Source organism: Passer montanus, unplaced genomic scaffold (assembly GCF_014805655.1).
Source record: "Passer montanus isolate IOZ18808 unplaced genomic scaffold, ASM1480565v1 scaffold15, whole genome shotgun sequence".
Taxonomy (NCBI): Eukaryota; Metazoa; Chordata; class Aves; order Passeriformes; family Passeridae; genus Passer; species Passer montanus.
In genome coordinates, this window is record NW_024362051.1 from 4,975,248 (window position 1) to 5,000,300 (window position 25,053).

Genomic DNA, 25,053 nt, shown 5'->3' on the forward strand with positions numbered 1-25,053 from the left:
TTTTACAGGTGCAAGTGCTGCTGGAACAGCTGGCTTGCCACACGTGTGTGGAGTGTATACACACACACACACAGAGCAAACAGGGGTATCTGTTTTCCTGAAACAGTCTTTATTCACCATTATCACCTTGTTTATTATGAGACCATAGACTTGGATATGCTGATATATCTACCAAGAACAGATACCCTGCTGAAAGCTTCTTCCTCACTCAACATCTTCCTCTCCCACCTGACCCTGCAAGTCCCTTTTTATGTTTCACTCCCTGTTTCTCAATGTAGAGCTTTGCTTGTTCCTCGTCAGCACCAATTCCCACAATCTGGGGACAATTAAAAGCTCTGCCCTAAAGTAGCTTCTAGTGAATCAGAAATATGCACAACTCAAAAATAAATCTCTCATACTCCACACTTCTAAGGAGCCTCTGGAGGATGCTGGAGGAATCAGGAATGGATTGCTCCCTTCTCCACACCACACAGCTGTGGGGAGTACAGCTCCCGGAGATTTTAGGATCACTGCAGTAGATCTGGAGCCAGCCCAACACTGCTTCTCTGCACTGGCAGTGATTTACCTGGCACCTCTGCCCAGCCCAGGCTCTCAAATTCATTTTTTCACCCAGTTCATTCAAATTCAGTCTGGTCTCCCAGCTCCTGGTGGCGGTGCTGGGAGAGCCCCAGGGCCTGGGGCTGGCACCATCCACCCTCCCTGGCTGTTACCCAGCATTTCCCTGACCTCCTGCTGGAAGTGTGTACATCTCATTTTCATAATTCTTCTTTGCACTTTTTTTGGTTAATATTAAGGACATATTAAAAAAGGAAGATTTGGCCTAAAACAGAATCAGGGAGTAAAGAAAAATGTTGTCTTACACTCCTTAATTGGAGTTAAGAGAAGAGCACATTAATCCTGCAGCTGCTGCTGCATTCATTCCTGCATGAAAAATTTCCCTACTTGTGTTTTTTAGATAGCAATATATCTGCAGATGACATGCCTCTCATCTTACAGAAACAGCAATTTTCTGTCTACATGTAACTTGTATGCAACAGACCATGGCAAATAATGACTGGACTGAAAAATCACAATTCAGTATTTTCCTTTCAAACTTCCTTTGTAGGCTGTTTTGGTCCAGCTATGACATCAGGAAAGTACCTTAATGGGCCATGATCTAGAATTTAAGGGGATTTTATTGTTGGTTTAATAACTCCTTATTAGCTAAACAGTGGTGACAGGATAAAGGCATTTTGATGGAATGCATCTTTTCCCTCTCCCTCAATAATCTGTATTACAAATTGACCTGTCCATATTGATGATGATGATGATACAGATCTAGAAGGTTACACAGACTTTTTTCTTAAGTTGGGCTTTCACACCTGCCAACCTGCCACTTGCCCATTAGGGAAGACAACAGGAATGCCAGAAGTGTCATGCCTGATTTTAATGACCTCAGTCAGATACAGAGCCAGAAGTTATATCCAAAAACCACTCATCTGAGCATTCTTAAAAGTATGACTCAGCTGGGTGATGTGCTTGCCAACTCACCAGCTATCTCTGCACTGATTAATTAGATGCATGCATTGCTTTAGCTCTTATGACAACTAAGCCTTTCATTTATTAGTCATGTATTGAATCTTTGTGACAACTTAAAGAAAAGACAACAGACAAATAATCTTTCTAGTACTCTATTTTTGGCATGTGAAAAATCTCAAGATCATCATATCAAATTATTTTTTTAAAATTATGGTCCTGAGACTCCTTATCTAATAAAAATTTATTAATGAGGAATTAGAAGACACCTACAAGTGGTTCTTACCAGAGCTGCCAGGGGAGTGTTTCATCTGTCTCATGCACTACTTGTGTATGATTAAGGCAATTTGAAAGCTGACACTTTAATCCTGTGTTAACAGATATTTCTAGTCATCCTCATAGATGCAAGAAAATGCTTAACAGTTCTATCCTTGGGATTAAGGAACAAAACAACTTTCAGAAAACCAGAAGAAAGATGGTAGGTTTAGAAAGAAGGCCACTATTTCTGTCCATAATCCAAAACTGTGCATTAAAATGCAAATGACAATGGTTAGGAGTTATGATTAAAAATAGCACCTATTAGATGTAGTGCTTATACTGGCAAAACCACATTGCAGAAAATGTAAGATTCTGGATTTCTCTCATTCATACATTTTTCATTTATTTACAGATAATCAACATGGTGGGGAAGAAAAATAACCTTTGGGTCCCGGAAAGTCTTAGAGAGAAAGGATGGATCAAGGGAAAGCAAGAGACACACATGGAGTGAGAGAAAGAGGCCATTTTGTGGCTCTGTGAATTACAACAAGGCCACAAGACTCTCTAAAATGAAATACAACTTCTAACGCAGCACAAGAATGTCAGATTGGGAAGCTCTTCACATTATCAAGGTCATTTTCAAACCTTTCCAACACTGTGACACTCCACCAAAGCACAGAGCATCGAAACAGATGTGACAGAGTTTTTGAGAGGATAAATTAGATTGAGATTTTCTGATGTCACTGAGTTCTGGTAATTATGTTACTCAGCTTGCTGTGCATCCGTGCCCACACCTTGCTGTCAGCCTGTGGCAGCCACAATTCATGGCTTGGGTGAACTTCAAGCATCAAAAAGATCTCTCTAATAGGCAAAAAAAAAGAGGGGAAATGTGCAGGATGCTGTACATTTAAACTACTGCTGCAAGCCAAATTCTGACTCATAACAAAGCAGAAATCTGATAAACAAAATTTTCATAAACCAAAGTGTGCCCTTAAGTGTTTAAAGTATTTTTTTCCTGCATCATTTAATAAAGTAAAGGGAAAAAATATACTTCAACCAGGCACTAAATTTGCTTCCAGGTTCCCCAAAATTTCAAAAGTTGCAAAGAATTAACTTTGGTTTTAAATTAAAAGCTTGTGAGCCATTACCTGCTCTTGATAAAAGTCAGGATTCTGGGAAAACTGAAAATGGAGAAGTCAGTCTAGTTTTTAGCCTCAGCTGGTGAGCAATTCTGTTCAGATACAAAATTCCTCTGACAAACAGTCATTGTTACACCTTGTGTTTTGTTACTATAATTGTGCAGTTTATCAATATTATTGCTATTAATTGGTTAATATTTTGTACTCGTCTTATTTTAATTGCCTACTTAAATTCCCTGAACCAAAACCCATCAAAATAATTCTTGGAATTTAGGTTTCAGTTGATGTGACTTTGAGAACCCATTGATCTAAATATGCTCCCAAATAACTGCATGTCAAGCCTTTATAGCTGGGTTAATACACTTTATGCCTTCTTAATGTATGAGATTTTATGTTTTACTGTATATCTGCTGTGTTGAATTAAATGCATGTGTGGTTCAAACAGGTCCATGGTGAAAACTGGGGCTAATCTTAAAGCACTTTAAACACCTTCCAATATTTAAAGGCTGCCTACAGGAGAGCTGGAGAGGGACTTTTGACAAGGGCATGGTATGACAGGACAAGGGGGTATGGCTTCAAACTGGCAGAGTGCAGGGCTAGACTGGATATTTATGAAGAAATCCCTCCCTCTGAGGGTGGTGGGGCCTGGCACAGGCTGTCCAGAGAAGCTGTGGCTGCCCAACCCTGGAAGTGTTCAAAGCCAGACTGAACAGGGCTTGGAGTGACCTGGACTAGTGCCAAGTGTCCTTGCCCATGACAGGGGGATGGAACTTGACAATCTTTAAGGTCCCTTCTAACCCAAACCATTTTGTGATTATCATCTAAATTGGGTTTTTTTACTGAAAAGCTGAAAATCAAGAAAACAGGCATTACCCTCTTTAGAAAATAATCCTGCTTAAGAGGTAACCAGCTTGTTATTGTCCCTTTCCCTGCACTCGACAGGGTCAGTGATTGAATCCTGCTTCAGTTTTAGCCACAACGTCTTAACCACACCCAAGTTCTCTGAGCTCACTATCCTGATTACTGAACAACCCTGCCTATTATCATCTAAATTGTGGTTTTTTACTGAAAAGCTGAAAATCAAGAAAACAGGCATTACCCTCTTTAGAAAATAATCCTGCTTAAGAGGTAACCAGCTTGTTATTGTCCCTTTCCCTGCACTCGACAGGGTCAGTGATTGAATCCTGCTTCAGTTTTAGCCACAATGTCTTAACCACACCCAAGTTCTCTGAGCTCACTATCCTGATTACTGAACAACCCTGCCTATTTCCCCTTTTCTTTAGTGTCCCAAAGGACTGGGCAACAATACAACTTTCTATGACCCAGATGAAGGAGGCAGTGTGGGCCTTTTCCAGGGAAGCACTTCAACAAATGCATAACTTAAAGCAAGAACATAAATTTATGCAGATAAATGGGATAACAGAAGTATTTATTATATTCCACTGTTTAAGTAGCTCTGTGATCCTCCGATCCTTGCACAGGATGCTGAGATTTGTATCATGACTGCACACTCTAATGCACTCATTAGCATGGAAACAAAATGTAGAAAACATAATTCCCAGGCAAAATATTCAGTAAACACCTTCCCCACAGCAAACTAACTCGTATTACCACAGGAGCTCTGGACAGGTTTCCATCTTGTTTCTTCAGGCTCAATCAAACCACATACTCGGGTCTAGAGACCTTGGCCAGGCCACCATCCCTCCCTTGCCATCAACAAGAAGCACAAGATGACACAGAAGAAAACAATAAACTTGACACACCTGTACCAACCTCCTGCCCCATGCTGTGGAGCACAGAGACCTTGGAAACAAGCCTTCCAAAGTGTTTTCATGCTATTAAAGACAAAAAAGGGATCATCTTGGCTGACCGTGTCTGGGAAGACAACAGATACTGCCATGCTTCAAACAGCCAGGACAGACCAAAGCAGGGACTCACGGAAGGCTGTGTAGAGCTCCTGCAGGGTCAGGTGGCCATCATTATTGTAATCATCAAACTGGAGAAGGTCTTCAAGTGTACAACCCAGTAAATCATCCTCCAGGTCCTCCTTCTTCATTGGCTGCAGCAAAGAGAACAGGTAACCTTACATGGAATGCAATGCTACACACTGCTGGCCTGGCTCACCTGGCAGATTTTCCATTAAATGACCTTTGTGGAATAGGTAGATCATAGATATATTATCATAATGTTTACTTTCTATCAAGATATTCCTATTCCTGCAGCAATTCATGGACCATGGACTGAAGAGCCCTTTTCTTTACCAGCAGCACAGAAATGCATTTTCTTTTTGAAAATGGACTGAAAAAAAATATTCCACAAGGAAAAATGATAGTCTGCTTCTCCTTTCTCCTCTGTAAGTAAGGACAAAATTGTATTCCCTGATTTTAGGACTACAACAGATGACAGTGGATTGTACTCAATACTGATATGCTTTTCCAACCCCTGACAGTTTGCTTCTTTTGTTTTTTCAACATTTCATTTGGGTTCTCTGAATTTATGGTAGAACATGAACAAATCTGCTGAACTGTTGCATCTTCCAGACAGGAAAGCTTTTTCCTGTAGGCCAGGGACTTTTTTATTTACTATTCTAGTCTTGACCCATTATGTTGAAGCAATTTAAAGTAATAATGCTAAAAAAATGACCCTTCACCTAGCAAGTAAAAAATATTCAATAAAAGTGAGATCAACCAGAACTTCCAAGATCAATCCTCTAAAGATGGTAATTTCCCTTTGTGTACCCTTTGTATAGAAAATTGATTAACTTTTCATAAGACTGACAAGTTTTTACTAGTCCTTTTGATTTAACGTCAGGGAAAAAAAAGTGGAAAACACTTCAGCTGTGACACACTTAGTAGATTTATGAATCTGACTTTAAAATACATTAAAGATTTAAATGGAAATAACATTCCAATTACCACCATTGTTAATAACCTTATATATCCATGGTTGCAAAACTACGTGGCAACTTCACTGTTGGGTCCAGAGGGAAAATATTGGACAGGGTCTACCAGCAGACAGGAGGCAAACCAGCTCTAAAAAGAAGGGGATGGGCCATCTGTTGCCATTGTTTTGCTCAAAGCAATTCTGTTGTGAAGAACACACAAATGGGTGCTGAGTCAGTGAAGGACCATCCCCCCTGGAGGGACTCTCCTTTGGGGTGAATCCTTCTGCAGTGAGCCTCCTGAAGATCCATTTCCAGGTCTTAAAAATTGCTTTTTACTGCAGCAGTGCAAGTTACCTGCCTTGAGTTTTTGCTCAGACAAAGTAATAGTGCTCGAGAGACTATTTTTCTTTTAAATAAAACAAAGCAAAGGCACAGCACCAGCTCATCCAGCAGTCAGAGGGAACAAGATCTCACTGCATCACATTCAGCTCAGCTTCCTCTGCCCATGGGCAATGAAATTCCTATCTCTGGGGGAAATTTAAAGTTGCAGAGAGCTTCAAAACAGAGAGCTAATGCAAATCAATTACAAATCCACCAAAGAAACAGGTAAGAAGAGTTTTGTTAAGACTATAACCTGGGTAATTAAAATTTGCTCATTACCTAAAAAAATGTCCCTTGAAACCTGGGTGGATAAACCAGTCTTGCAAGAGCACATAAAAATCATCTTGTTAAAGAGAAAAATAAAGAATTGGCATGCTACAAATAAACTGTGAATCCTGCTGCTGTGAGAGCCCAGAGCTGCCCACAGGCACGCCCCAGCCTGGCTGGGACTCAGACCAAAGCCACTCAGCTCAGGGTTACAAGCACTCATGGCTTATCTAAACTGTGCATTAATAGGCATTATTTTGTCTTTCGAGAGGTGATCCCACTGTTAACTCAGCTGTGCTGGTGGTTGGATTGTATGGGGAATGGTTGGGTGAGAGGGCTCCTGGCTGGGGCTGAACTTAGTCTGGTCCATCCAACTGTAGTGGGCTCCAGATGTTCAGGCACATTTTCTGATTTTGATAACAGTGAGAAGAATTAAAATAAGAGTAGCCAATATCTGTGTTTGCACTTGTGAGAGAGACCTGGGCTCCAGGCACATCTGCAAACAAAGCCCAGAGGAACTTCGAGGCAGACCTTAGAGCACTGCCTGAGCTCCTCTGCAATAACAATTGCTTGCAGGCTGCCAAACCTTTATTTCCATGAGAGATTTAAAATCCTAATAAAATAAGTTTAATGTAAAAAGGACAAAAAAATTCGACAATAAAACAGACACTTAGATGCCACTATGTAAAATCTGGCTTTGAATTCAGATAAAAGTGTTTTCTTATAGCTACCATGTCTTTATGAAAAAATCATTGCCTTCAGAGGAAATATTGCATATATTCATATCCCTGAGATCTAAGGGAATTTATGCTGACACTTTGCATTGTGTGGAAAGGATCAAGCAACCTGTCAACAGCCTGAGGACTAAAATGCAGCACAAACTGTCCTGGAGAGGAGCAAGCTCAGGGAGGAGCAGGCTCAGCCTGCAACATGCTCTGTGCTCCCTGGGAAGTAAGAGTGCAGATGAGACGCTCAAGGGTGAACTTACTCTGAACAACCTGTTTAGTGGCAGGTGTCCCTGCCCATGGCAGGGGGTGGAATGAGGTCAGCTTTAAGGTGCCTTCCCACCCAAACCATTCCATAACTCTATGAAGGAACAGCTTTGGAAACTGGAATAGGTCCTAGATAGGACTGGCTTCCAAAGGGCTCTTAAAAGGCATTTGCTAATTCTTCTCATGGATGACATAATGGAATGGAAAGGACATTTTACAGGATTGTTTTCCATGGTCTGCATGTGCAAAGAGCAATTTGAGGACACAGAGTACCCAGGGTGAGTGCCCAGGATGGCTGTTTGGTTCACTTTACCAAGGAGATGAATTCCAACACACCTGAAATTAGAAATAACAGTTTTTTCAAGCTCTTACCTTTTCTATCAATTTCTGCTAATCCACATTTCAGCATCTGCCCAGGGACTTTAGGACAATATACCTGTTGGCAATAATCCCAACTTTGCTGTCACATTACTGTATGCTAATGCACAGTACAGAAGGCAGGGAGAAGAATTGAAAGATTGCTGCCTAACTCACATGCACCTAAAAAATCTAAATTGATTCTCCCATAGGTCCTAGATATGATTGGCTTCCAAAGGGCTCTTAAAAGGCATTTGCTAATTCTTCTCATGGATGACATAATGGAATGGAAAGGACATTTTACAGGATTGTTTTCCATGGTCTGCACGTGCAAAGAGCAATTTGAGGACACTGGGTGAGTGCCCAGGATGACTGTTTGGTTCACTTTGCCAAGGAGATGAATTCCAACAGCACGGCACACTTGAAATTAGAAATAACAGTTTTTTCAAGCTCTTACCTTTTCTATCAATTTCTGCTAATCCACATTTCAGCATCTGCCCAGGGATTTTAGGACAACATACCTGTTGACAATAATCCCAACTTTGCTGTCACATTACTCTATGCTAATGCATAGCACAGAAGGCAGGGAGAAGAATTGAGAGATTGCTGCCTAACTCACATGCACCTAAAAAATCTAAATTGATTCTCCCCAAGCCAGCTAACTGATATACTTCAGAAAATGTCAGTTAGCAGAGCAAGGATTATTATCTATTTTGAGGAGTACGGATGGGGCTGGAAAACTCGTGCAAAGAGCAATTTGAGGACACTGGGTGAGTGCCCAGGATGACTGTTTGGTTCACTTTGCCAAGGAGATGAATTCCAACAGCACGGCACACTTGAAATTAGAAATAACAGTTTTTTCAAGCTCTTACCTTTTCTATCAATTTCTGCTAATCCACATTTCAGCATCTGCCCAGGGATTTTAGGACAACATACCTGTTGACAATAATCCCAACTTTGCTGTCACATTACTCTATGCTAATGCATAGCACAGAAGGCAGGGAGAAGAATTGAGAGATTGCTGCCTAACTCACATGCACCTAAAAAAATCTAAATTGATTCTCCCCAATTGGCTAATTAATATACTTCAGAAAATGTCAGTTAGCAGAGCAAGGATTATTATCTATTTTGAGGTTTTGAGGAGTACGGATGGGGCTGGAAAACTGCCATGTTTTTTGTTTGGAGATGAAGTTCAAATGTTTGAGACAATGCTGACTCCTGGGAGATGCAGAGAGAGACTCATTGCCTGTGTTAGATTTTCCTCCTTTACTTGCTGCTGACTGGACAGGTACAAAATTCCCACCTGAGTGCTGCTGTGTTACATTCAATTTACACTTTGAATGAAAATCCACTTCATAATCCCATTCTCACTGAGCAGTAAACCTACCTGAGCCAGTTCAGAGCTGCTGAGGTGCCCATCACTGTTCAGATCCAAGTGCTTAAAGAGCTCTTCAATCAGGAAGCGCTTCTGGGCCAGCCTGTCCTTGGCCAGGCTGCTGGGCGGGCTCTGCCGGCGAGCCTGCAGGTCCAGCAGGATGCTCTTGAGCCGGCTGTAGTCTGCCACTGTGCAGCTGTCCCCTGGGAGAGAACACAGCATTACTGCATGCGCATTACCTTGATCTTTTCCAAGGAATGAGGTGCTAAAAGGAAAAATTAGGCACATATGTCTGCATATTCAGCTCCACTCAGCTCTGCGCTTGAGGAGCTCCTGTAGTCGTTACCTTTTGTAATAGCTGGCAGATTTTCTAAATCCTGCTGTCAGGGATACTCTGCAGCATGTTACCTTCCAGATTTTATAGGGCTTCAGTTACAGACTGCCACACTCAGTTTTTTAAGTCCCACAAATATTAAACTGGCTTTATGCTTTTCTATATGAATAAATTTATCCCATAAAGTAAAAAATAAACGTGGGGAAGCTGATGTTTAGAAAGTTGCACTAATGTAACTGGTACCTCAGACTATCACCCTATGTCAAACAGGGGCTGGTCTCAGGGAATCCTCAGAGGCAGCCTGGCGTGGTAGAAGGCCAGAGGAAGGACAGTGAGGAGTGCAGGGCTGTGGGGAGCCCCTGCAGCTGTGGTGTCACTGGTGCCTGCTCTCATCACCCCCCATTTCAGCTGCAGGCTGAAATAAACACAGTCCTGTCCCTGACCAGGGAAAAAGGTTATTATCAGGGAAAAGCCCTCAAGTCACTCTCCCTGAAGTGACTCTGGCTTGGCTGAAGAAATCAGATTAAACCCTCCTGACCCTGAAAGCTCATGCTGTGCCTGCAGCACCCAGCTCTCCCACAGCTCTTCCCCTCCTCAAGGAAATGCATCCACATGCCCATAGTGGTACAAGATATTATGGCCCTTTTCTGCTCCTCTGTTGGCTGGCAGAGCTCAGCAGAATGAGAAATGGCAGCTGTCCTTCTGTGCAAATCTGTTTTCTTTAGTGCAGAGCACAGTGGCTGGTGCCCTGCAGGAGCCTTGGAGCAAACCCTGGAGCACCCTCAGGCTCCAGCTGTCCCACACTCTGTGGGTATCAACCATACCCCACCAAGAGCATCAGCACCTCCAGCTGTTCCCCTCAGATGTCCTTATGCCTACAATGTAACTTCCCTATATTGTAAATGGCCTTACTCTCTGCAATACTGGGTTTAAAACAAACCTTTTCTTTTAAATCCCATCACTGATCCTCTTGGATTAAATCTAAGTTTAATCTTAAATCTAAGACAACATGGTCCCACCTCAGTTTAAGAGACAATACCCTTGTAGATCAGCTCCCCAAAGACTCTAAACATTATTCCACTTAAAAATAACAGAAGACTCTGGCACAGTGACAGCTAATATTCCTGTCCCTTTCTTGCTGAGCTGCAACATTTTGGACCTCTTGGTCCCACTCCAACTGAAACCCAATTAAAATTCCAGGTGGGAGGCACTTCTCTGATAGCAAACCCATCTACTGTCAAGTTGTTTTTTTCACCCTTCATATTTTGTGCTCACAACTTCAAAAGCATTATGTCCTGAGAAGGTGAGAGAGGACACAGAGGCTGAACATGTGCTCACACTCAGGTCAGTGCCCTCCTGCTACATGAACAAGAACTGCAAGACAAGGCTTATTTCCTACCCTGAACTCAGTCCCATCTAGTTTGGAGAGTTTCCTGCTGCTCAGGGATATTAAGCAGCTGATAATTTTTTCCTTCCCTCTAAACAACCTCCAAAAAACAGTGTCCCACTATGGATCAGTCTTGTTTTACAGAAAAAAACCAAGGGTATTCAGCTACTATTAGTTGTGTTTATTATTCTTGACTTCTTTATTTCCAACCATGTCATTCGATGGTTTGTGAAGGCAGTATATACATTTTTTTTCATTCAATCACCAGCTTATTTAAGAGAAAACCTGATTACTGTATCCATTTAATCAAGCTATTCTGTTGTATATACTGTTTTAGCTACTGCAATAATATTTTTTCTCTTAGCTGGAATTTTATTTTCAATCAAAATTTAATCCCAGAAATGTATCTAGGGCTAATGGGGACAGGGAAAGAGATTTAATTTTCTTCCACTTCTGTTTCTGCTTTGTGGTTTCCATTAGTAAGCATCAGCAGTGGTACAGGCAAGGTACATGGTGACAGCTGCGTGGGCTGACCCACTTACCCTGTGCTCCCCACAAGGACAGGCCAAAGCAGTTCTGACTTTACACCCTCCAGGTTTGTTTTCAGCAGCTGGGACATCATTTTGTAGATATTTGCTGTTACCTTTCCCAGCCTTCCTCCCTCAGCACTAACCCAAGTGTCAAATCTGCATGGGGTTTGTTCACACTTGCAGGGATGGGGACTCCACCACGATCCTGGTTTGGATGGAGTCAATCCAGAAGAATTTTTTCCTAATCCTCAACCCAAGCCTCCCTTGGTACAACTTGAAGCCATTTCATCTCATTCTGTCATTTACTACTGGGGAGAAGAGATCGACCCTCTCTTGGCCACAACTTTATTTCAAGTAGAGAGGGCGAAAGTCCCCAAGTCCCCCTGCCTCCTTTTCTCAGGCTGAACCCCCAGTTCCCTCAAGCATGGTGTGAGCCAGGAAACAGTGATCTCCTTTCACTGAATTACAACCCTCCTGGATTCTTCCTACGCTCAGAAAACAAAACCACCACAAAACTGCTTTTCTTGAAAAACTGATCTGGGCTGAAAGGCAGCCCAAGGTAAATGTCTCTTTCCTTGGGGGGAGGTCACATTACCTTGGGGATCACTTCCAGGCAAGTGTGATGGGCACTAAGAGTGAAATAAAGGAAAGCCCAGAAGGATAGAGCTGGTGACAGCCACTGGCAGCAATTCCCAAATCCTGCTATAAACTCAGAATACATTTTCCCCATTACACTGTTGCTATGTTCAGGGTCATGGATCCAGCAGACCCCCATCCTGCACAGCAGGGTAAGGCCAGTCCATGGTGAACACATCAAAGAAAACCAGCAGTAAGACAATTATGTCTCTTATTTAAAAAATAAGTCCAGTTTCACATGTTGCTAACATATGCTGCAGGCAGAAAGTCAGAAGGTGCTTCTAGCCCCTGTCAAATCAATACCTTCACTTCCAGAGAAAATTACACTCTCCAGCTCTGCTGGAAGTGGATCCCAAGCCTCTCTCCACAGTGTGGATGTGACAGACTGGATGAGTCTCGCACCTTTGCACGTTTTCCCTGACATCCCAGACATCTGAGGGCTGCAGTGATACAGAAGCAGTTGGTCAGAGCCCAGCAGTGCTGAGCTCTTTAGCAGCACACAAGTAAAACCAATAAAGTTCTGTCCCAGGGTGTGAGATTGATAATTTCCTCATTTGGACTAAAAGATCAATAGAAAAATGCACTACCAACTCTAATATATATCTATATCTATATCTATGCATATAAGTATATATGTATAATTTATATACTTACTCTTATTGCAGTGGAAGAACAGAGGGAAAACTGCTCCATGTTAGTTGAAGTACTCTGACCTGAAACTATAACTTTATACTAAGTCTGGCCAAAGCTCAGAAATTATCTGTGCTTGGGACGTCTGAACTGATGTGCTGCTGCACAGCCCAGATTTAATGCTATTTATTCCAAACAAAATAAGGCACTTCAGCAACCAGACATGGATGTCCTAGAAAAGACACTGCCTGCTCAGACAAGTTAAGGAGGAGACACATTCAGGCTACTTGAAACATCTGGAAAGTCAACACCAACAACAGCAAGACTCTCCTGCAGCAAAGATCCTTCCCCTCATTTCTAAGCATTATTATTGCATCTTTTAACCTGAGTTCCTTAGAGACTGCTGACACTGAGCTGGTTTATAAGTCTTGGAGAGCAAAGCTCTGTATTTCCTCTCCTTCCCTCTCACTCTCTCCTGCTGTCCTGACATCTGTAATCTTCTTACACTGTGCCAAGCATCTACCAACTTTATCTACTAAATACTCTCTTTAGGCTGATGCCACCTCTGGTTCTGTTCTTCCAGATATTACAAATCTGGCAGTTAAGCAAAAAGAATGTCAGAAAAGCTGTCTGTGTGCCCTCTCACTTATCCCCACTCTCCTCTCTCTCTGCTGACTGCCCCCAGCAGTTTCCTTTGCAACACAAGCTCATCATTAGCAGTTTATCTCATCTCAGGCTGCTCTCCTTGGTAGGTCTTGCTAATGGATGTCTCTCAGCTTGGTTTCCTTGTTAGAGCTTCCCAGGGACTTGGATTCTGCTCACAATTGCAACCTGTACTGGGAGGTTTAGGCTGGATCTTGGGAAAAGGTTCTCCCCCAGAGGGTGTTTGCACACAGGAACAGGCTCCCCAGGGAATGGTCACAGCACCAAGCCTGACAGAACCCAAGGAGCACTTGGACAATCCTCTCAGGCACATGGTGGGACTTCTGGGGTTATCCTGTGCAGGGCCAGGAGCTGGACTTGATGATCCTTGTGGGCTCCTTCTAACTCAGGATTTTGTGATTCTGTGATTTTAGCTGACCACCACTGCTCTTCAGAGATGGGTTTTGAAGCATTCCTTCCCTGCCCTGTTTCTAAACATCAGAAATGCCACCACATGTGGTCCAGGTGCCTGTGTGGTACTGCCAGCTGACCCCCTGTGTGTACTCAGGCACCATCCCCACCACACAGCTGGGGAACCAACACACAGAGAGACACCCACACCAATTCTGGATCAGCTAAATTGCTATTCTGCCCTAAACTGATTCTTCAATTCTAGTCCATTATTTCCCTTTTCATGCTGGGGTAAATATCCAAATATTTTCCAAAGAAACAAGCCCTTCTTATCAGTTTAGAGCATTTTCAGACCCAGTGAAGCCTGGAACTGTTTGAATTAAAAAAAAAAAAAAAAAAAAGGGAAAAAAAAAAAAAAAAAAAAAAAAAGGGAAAGAAAAACAATAAGACAGAAGAAGAGTAAAAGAAAAATCCAGGACATGAAGGTGTGATTGCTAAAATGTGGCAAATAACTGTCAAATTTCTGCTCACTCCAAGCAATGATGCGTCTTGCTCTGTTTTGCAGCAGCCACGTAATTCATCCTGTTTAGCACTTCTGCATGCTTTGGCAGATAAAATATTGATCAGCCTGCCAAGGAACACAGAATGCCATTATGTTTTTATGTCAGAACTCAGTAATGATCTACATTTATCAAGAGCATCCTCCCTGTGAAAGGTCAGTGGTGAATGTAGCTAAATTGTGATGACAGATCATTAATCCAGCTCCCTCAATAATTGTCCTCTTTAAAAATTTTACTCCTGGTTTCTGTGAATTGCTGCAGGTTTTTACACTTGGATCCCACAGCAATGTTCAACCCAGTTCTGAGTAAAAGCAGATAACAGAAGAATAGCAAGGCTGGAGATGAAGGTGTCCTTCAGAGGAATGCAGGGTACAAAATAAAAATAAACTGAGGAAGTGAAGAGCTTCCTTTGATGGGGAAACTAATCTCCCAGTGAAATATTACCGTGCAAGGTGCCTTACAATACAATGATTACTCGAAATGTCAGTACTTCTTTAAATATCAAAAATGATCTGATAACACCTACAGAGCACCAATCTCTGAGACCTTGGTGTGCAGATCACCTGACAGCAGATGTGAGCCTGAACACACACAGAAGTCTTTAGGGGATTTGAGTCCCACTGGCTCCTGAGCTATTTTGCAGCAAAACTACACGGGCTGCAAGAATGGCAGGGCACCTGCAGCTCTTCCTAAAATCCATGAGAGAAGCTGTGCAGCCATTAGCATCCAGGCTAAGTATAAGAGTGTGTGATTATCAACAAAGACATAACAAGGCATACACAGAGATACAAACTTGTGACCCTTCAAAAACTCTCCAGAATTTCCCCTGAGTGGCATCTCCACGCAGCTGGAGCACAGGTACCCAGTCCATATGCCCTCAGATCAGGGCTCCAGCCCCTGAAAATCTGCAACTGTGCTGTCACTCCCAGCACAGGACTACACTCTGTGTTATCCCTGCAGGTGAGATAGGACATAACAACCCAGCAGCCCACACAGAGCTGCCGGCCCTGCTGGCTCCTGGATCTCACCATCACCTGCCTGAAATCCACCCACCACGGCAGGACAGTGCTCCTGCTCACTGTCCCCGTGAGGGAGGATAACAGCCCAGTGCAAATAACCCACCACTGAAGGGGGAACTCCAGTGGCACTAATTTTCTAGGCAACCCTTCGGCACCTCCATGTGCGGCAATAAAGAGCAGTTTGCAGCAGGCTGAGGAGTGTCATTTCTAAGGCAGGAGGTATTGGGGGTGTCATTTTATTTGACAGATCCTCTCAGACCATGCTGACTATTTTCAGCTGTTCCTATGGCAGTTTCCAAGCTCCAGGAAGAAATTCAGTGCAGGGGATGAGAGCACTAAGATTTGTTTTCTCATCCACATCTATAGGGCAAAAAAGATATCATTACTGAAAATAACATTTCTAGACAAAATTAATGGGGTTGGAGAAAAGTTCTGTTTTCAAAACAGCCTTTTCCCTGTGTTTCAATCAAGTTTTATCTGGCATTGTTAGAAGGATCAGAAAATGACTAAACTAAAATGTTATTAATTTATTTCTGAGTGTGGCTCCTTAATTCTTGTGCCATTTATGGCAAAATTCCTCATCAGCACCAGCCCATTTTCCTACATACAAAAGGAAAGTGTTGGCTGAGCCGCAGAAATGTGGTCCCAAAAGATCAGACTGCTGAGCCTGAGTGAGACATGATGTGAACTCTTTACCCCAATGATCCGTTGCATTATGGCCGGTGTGACTCGACAGAACAAGTTTACATGGGGACAGGAAAATTAAAGATGACTTCAGTTCTTCAGGGGTCTCCTTTCAAATCCCCATTCTGCCATGCAAATTTTTTACCTGTCTCTTTCTATCTATCCTCCTTCCTTTAATTGCTTGTTTCTGCACAAGCATGGAGAGTTTGGCTGGACTTTCCTCCCAATTCTCCTGTATGGTTGGAAAGAAGAAAACAACTACTTTTCCCAACAATTTACATGAACAGACTCCTCTAAGCAAGTGCAGCTGCAGGAGGAGAATATCAAGAAACCTTTTTGGCACTGACAATTTCTTCAAATTTAGAGATATCTGTGAGTTTTGAATATTCCCAACTCTGATTTTTATAGGCTGTAAATACTACAGGTTAGATATTAGGAAAAAAAATCTCCATGGAAAGAGTGGCTGAATCTTGGAAGAGGCTGCTCAGGGAAGAGGCAGAGTCATCATCCCTGGAAGAGTTCAGAAAATGAAGAGATGCAGCACTTTGCAATGGGACAGTGGTAACAGGGATATTTGGCTGAAGGTTGGATTTCATGATCTTGGAGGTCTTTTCCAACCTTAATGATTCCAGGATTCTATGCAAGCTCTGAGCAAACCAATTTAGGATGAAGAGAAATTAACCCAAATCTTAATATATAAACATCTGTGATAACAACCATTTAACTTCTGATCATTGAGAGAAAGCTTCCTCTAAAACACCAGGCTGTGTTCTGCAGCAATTACACTGCACGTCACCCCACTGCAGTGTTCCTGTAACACCTGACAACAACACAGGCAGCCTTCTGCTGCCTCCAAACATCACTGAAGACCATCTCTGTGCACAGAGGAAGCCACACACCACAGATGTGACATTAAGGCAGTGCTGCTAATTACATCCTGTTCCCTCACAGCATTACCTGCCTGCCTCCTTTACACACAACCAAGCCCCTCAAAGGCTGAGTACCTGTTTTATTCCTGAGTTGAATTTACAGGTTAAGTGAAACTCTGGTTCAGTTCCTGCTAAGAGGAGGAGCAGATGTTTAACATCATGCAAATTCATGAACATCCTTCAGTTGCCTCTGCTGAAAAAATTCAATTAACAATAAAAATCCAAACGAACTTGCTTATCTTAGGGATGTGTTTCAGCTAATAAGATGTACATTTATCAGGTATCCATATATAATTCAGCAGCAACTGGGAGCTCACCAAATTTATCACAGAAATGGAATGGAATATATGCCATGAAGTAGATACTATTAAACAATAGACATTTACAACCTGGAAGAGTTAAAGCTTGCCTCAGTGTATATTTGTTTCAATATTTCATTTTATTACCAGAAAAAGCACCCATCTATTACTCTGTGAGTTTTAAAAATATATTAAAAACTTACAGCATGAGAATATTAATTCCCAGTTCTATAAACAAAAACTCTATTCCTACCTTAAACAATTACCTTCCAAACTGCATAAAGCTAAATGAATCGTATGCCTCAGCCCCTAATGCACAGAAAGTGCTGGATGAATTTGCAGCCTTTCTTGGAAGCCCAAGAATTACAGCTTGGTTTGCCAAGTCCAAAGGCAAGTTCTAGATTTGTGTCCTGCATGGAAGGGAGTAGGAGCAGCCCCAGGGAGGGAGGCAGGAGGAAGCCTGCAGGTGGGAAAACACACAATAAATGTAATTTATCAAGTGCCTATCACCACCTAGGCAGTGTGCCACAGATTTATAGATTTTTAAAGCCAAGAGGGATTATGTGCACACTCTGACCTCCTGCACTGAGTTCAACAAGATTTTCCCTGCAGCAGCTCCATAATTTGTTTGCTCTATAGCACATACACCCAGGAAGGCTTCCAGCCCTAATTTAAGCATCAAAGAGCAATTTTTCAAATGATTACTTAGTCTCAGTGGGCAAACATATTTTATTTTTAATTTGTTTAGCTTCAATTTCCATCCACTGAATTTTGTTACACATTTATCTGGTACATCAAACTCTACGTCTCACATCCACATCACTTTCCCAGGTCTGCTCTGCTGTTGTGCTCATCTCATGTTACACCTGTCCTCTCCAAGCAGCTGTGGGATACAGTGGCTCTCACTAAGGCAGTTCACATTCTGAATGACTGTATTTTCTCTATTTTCTGGGAAATTTATCCTTCTGTGGTTGGCAACAAAATGGCCATGGCCATGTTCGCAAGAATCTTTGCCTTCTAGTCAGCTTTTCCAAAATTCAGAGCCCACCCCCTGAGCTGGATCAGAGCCTTCCTGGTACTACAAGGTGATACTGCACTGTCCACAAACACATTCCCAGCCAGGGATTTCTAGATGATTTGGTGGATGATTGCTCTCATTCCACCAGGACATTTCTCCCAAAGATCCACTCAGACAGCACTGCCAAAAACTATTTAGCATAAAGAAGATGTAACTAACAGCAATGCCTGGGCTGGGAAAGCACAAAAGCAAACAAGCAAAAAAAACCTGATTATATTTGCTGCCTGCTGAGTACTTACTGTTATTTTTGTGTTAAAAAATTAAAAATTATTGTCAAACTAGAGGGAAGAAACAATGTCATGAACATCAATGCAGATGAAGGAACACCATGCAGTCAAGGCAAACAACTCATAACTCCTGTATCGCTTGTCTCAGCTATTAGGTGAGTGTAAATATAACAGAAATCCTGAGTGAATTATGCATGAGTCCTATGCTGAAAACTGTCTGTTTCTAATGATTAATTTACTCAAAACACAGCCCACTCTGCTGTAAATCTATTACTCCCTACAGAGATGTGCTCTTACACACACATTCTCACACACTCAACTCTCGTGGCTGTTGTGCATTCTCTCTAAATTATATTTTGTCTTCAGATTGTATTGCTCTGGTTTTAAATGCTATTAAGCTAAATTTTTGATGTGGCATCCTAAGGTGTAGATAAGGGAGGAGGGGAGCAGGAGAGGAAAATGTCCCTTACAGAGGTCTTTTAACAATAACAACAAAAACAGCCTAAGAATGTTTAATTACTTAAGATCCCATCCCAAGACAAACAATGTAATGAATTGCTTCAGTGACTGACAAACACTGTATTGAAAGAGCCTGGGAAGACAGTGAGGTTTTATAAAGGGTAAGAAAGAGAAGAAAATGAGCCAAGAGAGGTGACTGGGCAGGTGCAAGGTGTGTGCTGGGGATTCTCAATCAGACCCATAAGGGATACTGCATAATACTGCTTCCCAATATGGAAAACAAAACAAAACAAAATGACCAACAAAAAAGTAAACAGGCCTATTTGTGAAAAGACACACTCCCAGATATTAAGAGCTGAGCAGCACTCCTGAAAACAGGGGTGTTCTCTGTAAATCCAGGCTTGAATTTCTGTTTCATCACTTCAGCAAATCAAAGGTAATTAAAGGCAAGCCTATTGTGTATGACTATGTATGAGATCTCCAATTGTGTGATTTGTACTTTCTGGGGTGAAATCATCTATCCCTGAGCCCTGATGCTGCGTGTGCTGCTCCATGGCAGCACAATGGGACACTCCAGGAACCTCCACACTCAGACTGTACACAGTGGTAAAACTAAACACTCTGCTTTTAGCAAGAATTAACTAGATGGTATTAATTTTACACATTTCCTTCTGCTTTTGCTGTAAGGATGGTTGGATGACAGGTTTCTTTCCATGGGCGGAACCACTGGGCTGCCAGCAATGGCAGGAAGGCTCTGATCAGCACAGTTTCATTGTGATGGGCTATAAAGGAGTACTTGGAAGACAGCTGTAGGTCAGCAGGGAATTTTGGGGTGTTGGGAGAAGTCTGTACTGATCTACAGACTTCTCCCTGTCCATGTCTGTCCAATCCATTTAAAGGCTCTGAGATAAGGTTCTCAAAGTGCTTTCAGAGAGCTCCTGACATGGCTTTAAAGCCTCGAGTGCTGCCAAAACACAAACAGCAGAATAAACACAGCACAAGAGATCTGCTGGGACCCTTCTATCTGTACACGCAGCAGCATCAGATGCTGTGTCAGTGATGGATTACAGCCTCAATACAGAGGCAGCAAAAGCAGGAGATGGACAACAAGTTAAGAGCTATCACCCTTGGCTTGATGCATATCACCACAGACAGGGGAAAACCCAAACCAAATACATCAAGCACAGGAGTTATTTGAAAGCCAGTAATATCTTTTGCAATGTATCTGCTGTAAGCACCAGTTTACACCTGATGCTGTGCTTTAGCTTAATTCTTCACACTGAGATTGCTATTTTTAAATTAAGGGAATTAACATGTTTGACTAATTAATGTTTGGGGACTGCTGCTTTGTTGACACTGAAGCCAAATCTTTCTGAGTGCTCTGCAGGATAGAAATAAATAAATAAGTTTTTTCTGGCCATTTGAAGCACCTTAAACCACATATAACAAAACCAGCTGTCATCATGAACTGGAAGAGTTAATTAATGCACAGTGATGATTAGCTTCACTCACTCTTCACTTCAGCAGTTATGTGAGGAAGAGTCTCAGTCCATCTGAGTGTGCAGGAAGCCAGGCATGCCTATCACTGTAGCCAACACTTATTCTTCATTTCTGTATGAAAAATGTCTTCAGTACTTTAATGCAGACACCCTCTAATTTAAAGTAACCAAACAGGCTGTTGTTAGATAAACAGGACGTTTGCTCATTGTGCCTGCTTCAGCTGGTGATGCTACGCAAGTTGCAGTTTGACATTTTACAAACCTCCACCTTATTCCTATTAGAGAAAGCAAAATTGTCTGGATTCCTCTGGGAAGTAACCAATGCTCACTTTTTTATGGCTGACTGGTACATCTATCAAATACTTCCAGATAGCAAATGTGTTATTTGGAAGCTTTAATAAACGTTAAAGTCCTCCGGCACTAATGTAAATTTTGCAGATTCTGTTCTGCTCTGAAACACCTTTCCAAACAATTCACTGGCTCTGCTGTCAGAAGGAATGCTTCACTATCACTCAGTGCTTGAGATTTCATGAATCTGACTCCCTGGTAAAGGTATTTTTCATTTTTACAGTATGATGTCTTATCTGTATGAAGTATGCACAGGAAAAGTGGCCAGCAATGTGTACTGCAAAGGCTACCGTGCACCATCCTTGGGGATGGATGCAGTCAAGTACATTTTTTTCTTTTTCTTGGCTATTTGTGTGCACAGGTTTTCTCTGATACCTTCTTGGAGACACTCTTACTTCTACCACAAGACCATAGGATCTGCCACAGGACAGCTTCATCCTCTATCACAGAGTGTTTAAAGCAATTCTGAGCCCACTGCCTATGGTTACCTGTTCTCTCATGAACATCCCTGCTCTGAAGGTGTGTGATGTTTACAACAGGGAGAGCAGAAGGTATGTGCACACACAGGGAAGCAGCTCTCATGACATTTTCAATCCAAAAGCAAGAGGAAAACACCGTAATTCTCCCAAAACTGTGTGTCTTTCCACATCCTCAAAGGCATTCAGAGAAATCCTCTGCAAAACGCTGCTGATTTACTTCCCACCTTGCACTTGAACTGTGAAGTCTCCCATATCCTCTTGCCGAGCACTAAAGGGCAGCACATGTAATTACAGTAAGCAGGAGTATTTATTACTGTTGAGGACGTGTGTAATGGCCTGATAACGATGTGCAGTGCCTGTTGTTGGGATGTCATTAGGAGACCTCTCAGGCATCTCATTAGTAGACCGTAACATACACCCTAAAGGGTGTTACTGCAATTATAAAATGTTAACTTCTGAAGAGGAAAACATGCACAAGGGACAGAAAGTACTTCTAATGGGGAAATAAAGCATTAAAAAGGAGTAAGAAACTTCACACAAAAACCTCTTAAATTAGTCCAGAAACAACAGATTAAAGGGAAGCATTTACAACATGCACAGGTACACGGGAGCCTACCTACTCCTCCAGAATTTAATGAGGTCAAAAGTACTCCATTTAGTAGATAGAAATGTTTGCAAAAGAATAGCTGGATTTTTGTTATTATAATCACACACACATATATAGTGTCATACACATATGGCACTCCAGAAACCAATACAGTCAGAGAGTGAAATTGTGCCACTTAATGATTCAATGGCTCAGCTAAGTAAAGTGATAAACCAAATTCTCTCCCTGTGACACACAGTGCAGATGAGGACTCCAGTGCCTATTGCACCAACCTGCCCAATCAACCAGAGCATTCAACTCAACCTCTGAATACACCTTGACCTGTCTCTAAAAGGCAGCTGCAGCATTTACAACTCTGAGGACTCCAACAGAGAGAAAAACACAAATTCATCTACTCTAACTTCCCATCTACACCACAAACCCACATCACTGCTTCCTGTCCTCTCCCTTTGGAGACCAGGCAACAGGAACAACAAGATTTGTATTTCTCTCTAAATCCATGTTATGAAACAGCAAATACAGCAGATCAAGCAAGAGAATGAATAAATAAAAGCTCACGGATGCTACAGGCTGAATTTTGGGGATGAATTCCTCTCCTCTCTCTTTGTGGGATTTCTTTTTAATATTTTCTCTTAAGCACTGTAATGATGGATGATGAATGGGACAGTTATCTGAGCACTGGAAGTGCTTTGCTACTGACAAGTCAAATAACATTTCTGCAGTTCAGGGTACCAGTTCTGGAGCAGATCTGCTGGAGGCCTGTCAAGATAAGAATATCCCCACACCAACTGCTGGCAGTGGGATTTTTCATTATATATGTCACTAAATTACAGAGGGAAGCTTCTTAGCACAGAAATAAGGGGATAAAAACATGTTTTCCCTGAAGATTTTCAGCACTGAGAGTGCCATATTCCAGGGTAGAGCATGAATGACAAATCACTGTGTTTTGATCCAGGAGAGCATTACACTGAGAGGGAATTAGTACAGTTCAGGATCTGGGACAAAGGGAGCAATGGCCCCAAGGGAGCTGCCTGGCCTGGCAGAGCACAGCTGGTGCTGGCACTTTGTCCCTGCCTTGCAGGGCTGCAGCTCTTGCTCTGCCTCAACAGGCTCCCTCTGGACCTCACTAAAGAAAGGGGCTCCCCAAATTTCATCTCCCTGGGCGGGAATGACCTCTGTAAGAAAAACAACACAACATTCAGACCATTATTTGACAGCTTTGTCTGCATCCACATCAACAGAATGAAAACAAATTAACCATTCCCTCTGTTGGCTGATGCCCTCTGATAAGCAGTGGCCAGTCACATTAATGGGACAAAGCTCCCAGCTTAAACTTCTCCAAGCAACTCAAGTAACCTCTTGAGTTTTGTTCTTTTTTATACAATGGCAGCCAAATATCTGAAAACTTTAAAAACTAATATTCTGAATTTTTATGCTTCATATGCTAGAATTTGTAAAACCACAAAATGTTTTGAGCTGCAATCACTGAAGTAGAAAATATTACTATGGCTGTCAGATAAATTTATTTTCAGCTGTGAAAAAAATATATTGCTATCTCACATAAAGCAGTATCCTGGCATCCCAAATATACCAGCCAACAGCCCCATGGTCTAATTTGTATTTCAAAGATATTGCAAGTGACCCATACATGAAATGTGATGGTGGTATTTGTGAGTAGATTTGTAGCAGCAGTGTAAACCCATTGACTTTTACAAGAAAGAAATAGAAAGATTACACATCTGGATCTCTGCTAAGGGGTGCAGCAGGTCACCAGCAATGCCACCTCTGCAGTCAAAGATGTTTATAGCACAGACACAGTGAGAAACTACAGAAATGCATTCCCACACAGCAGTTCCCCTGCAAATCACTGTGCCCACCAATTCTCACCTCTCACATCCATGGAAAACACAACACACACCAAGGCCCTGAGTGAACCAGCAAATGTCAGAGGAGCAGCATCTTTAGGCATACTTGTTAAAATCTGATCAGTGTTTCCTATGACACACAAAGAACCCAGACTGTTCTCTGGCTGTGCCACTCTGTAGATGATCTTTTTTCCATGTGTTTGAAAATCTTTTTTAATCCTTTTGACTTCCAGTTCATTCACTCCCTTCTGAAAGAATCTGCTGTTCACTCCATACATCCAGACCTGAGGAAACCATTATAGGAAACCTTGGGCATTTGAAGCTTCACAGTAAACCAGTCCCAGAGTCCTCCAAAGCCTGCCCTGTGTGAAGCCATGCATGGTCTCCTCCTGCTAATGAACAGCCCTTCCCTGCAAGGCTTTATCAGGATCTTTTGTCTCAGGAGAATTATGGCATAATGGCTTTCTCACTGATATGCCAATGTAAAAACTTTAACTCATTACATGTTACAAAAGAATTCAATTTTCATGTCAGGTAGAAGATCTCCATGGTGTTTCAGGTTCCCTACCCGTGGCAGGGGGTGGAATGAGATGATCTTTAAGGTCCCTTCCAATCCAAACCATTCTGTGATTCTTTGATTCTATGTTAAAATACATTTTAAGGAAGCTAAGCCCGAATTTAAAAAAAAAAACAAAAAACAATCCATTATTAGAAACCAGACAGACACAGAAATAAATTTGTTTCCCCAGTTTTAATGTATTAAGTCCTCAAAAGCCATTTAGGAAGGCTTTATCTGAGGAGTCATGCTCCATGAGCACATTTTCCATGGGCAAGTTTTTGTAATCGAGGGGGTTGTAGTTAACACACGTTTGGCTAATGCCTCATTCCATGGTACTTCCCTCCCCAGATGCTCCCTTGACTGTTTCTCTGCAAGGGAGGGATGCAATGAATACCTCAGGTAAAAACCAAATAGCACTGTTCAAGATGGTGATAATGGCACATTTAAAACAACACCTGGCAGAAGTAGCTGCAGATGGGACTGAGTCATAAAAGACTGCAGCTACAGTATTTCCTTCAAGGTGTGCAGTGCTGACAAAGCACACTTGCAGGAGCCTTGGCACTAAGAAGGTTGACAAATCAGGACAGTTTCTAAGGAAGGATGTCACCAGCAACATCCTCCATCATTCCACCATGATGGCACTGCTGTAAGACAGTGTCAAGCCTTGTGGAAGCTGCACTAGTAAATAAAAAATGGGAGCAGT

At 42.1% G+C, this 25,053-nt stretch overlaps 1 protein-coding gene across 3 annotated transcripts in view; it reads right to left on the reverse strand.

Annotated features, from left to right (window-relative positions):
• Positions 1-25,053, reverse strand: part of FSTL4 (follistatin like 4) — a 209,829-nt gene that overhangs the window by 90,995 nt on the left and 93,781 nt on the right. For all 3 annotated transcript variants that reach the window (XM_039701794.1, XM_039701795.1, XM_039701793.1), the window contains 2 exons: positions 9,181-9,371; positions 4,851-4,971 (listed from right to left, as the gene is read on the reverse strand). In XM_039701794.1, the coding sequence (XP_039557728.1) occupies positions 4,851-4,971; positions 9,181-9,371 (312 nt within the window). The remainder of the gene's footprint in view (positions 1-4,850; positions 4,972-9,180; positions 9,372-25,053) is intronic.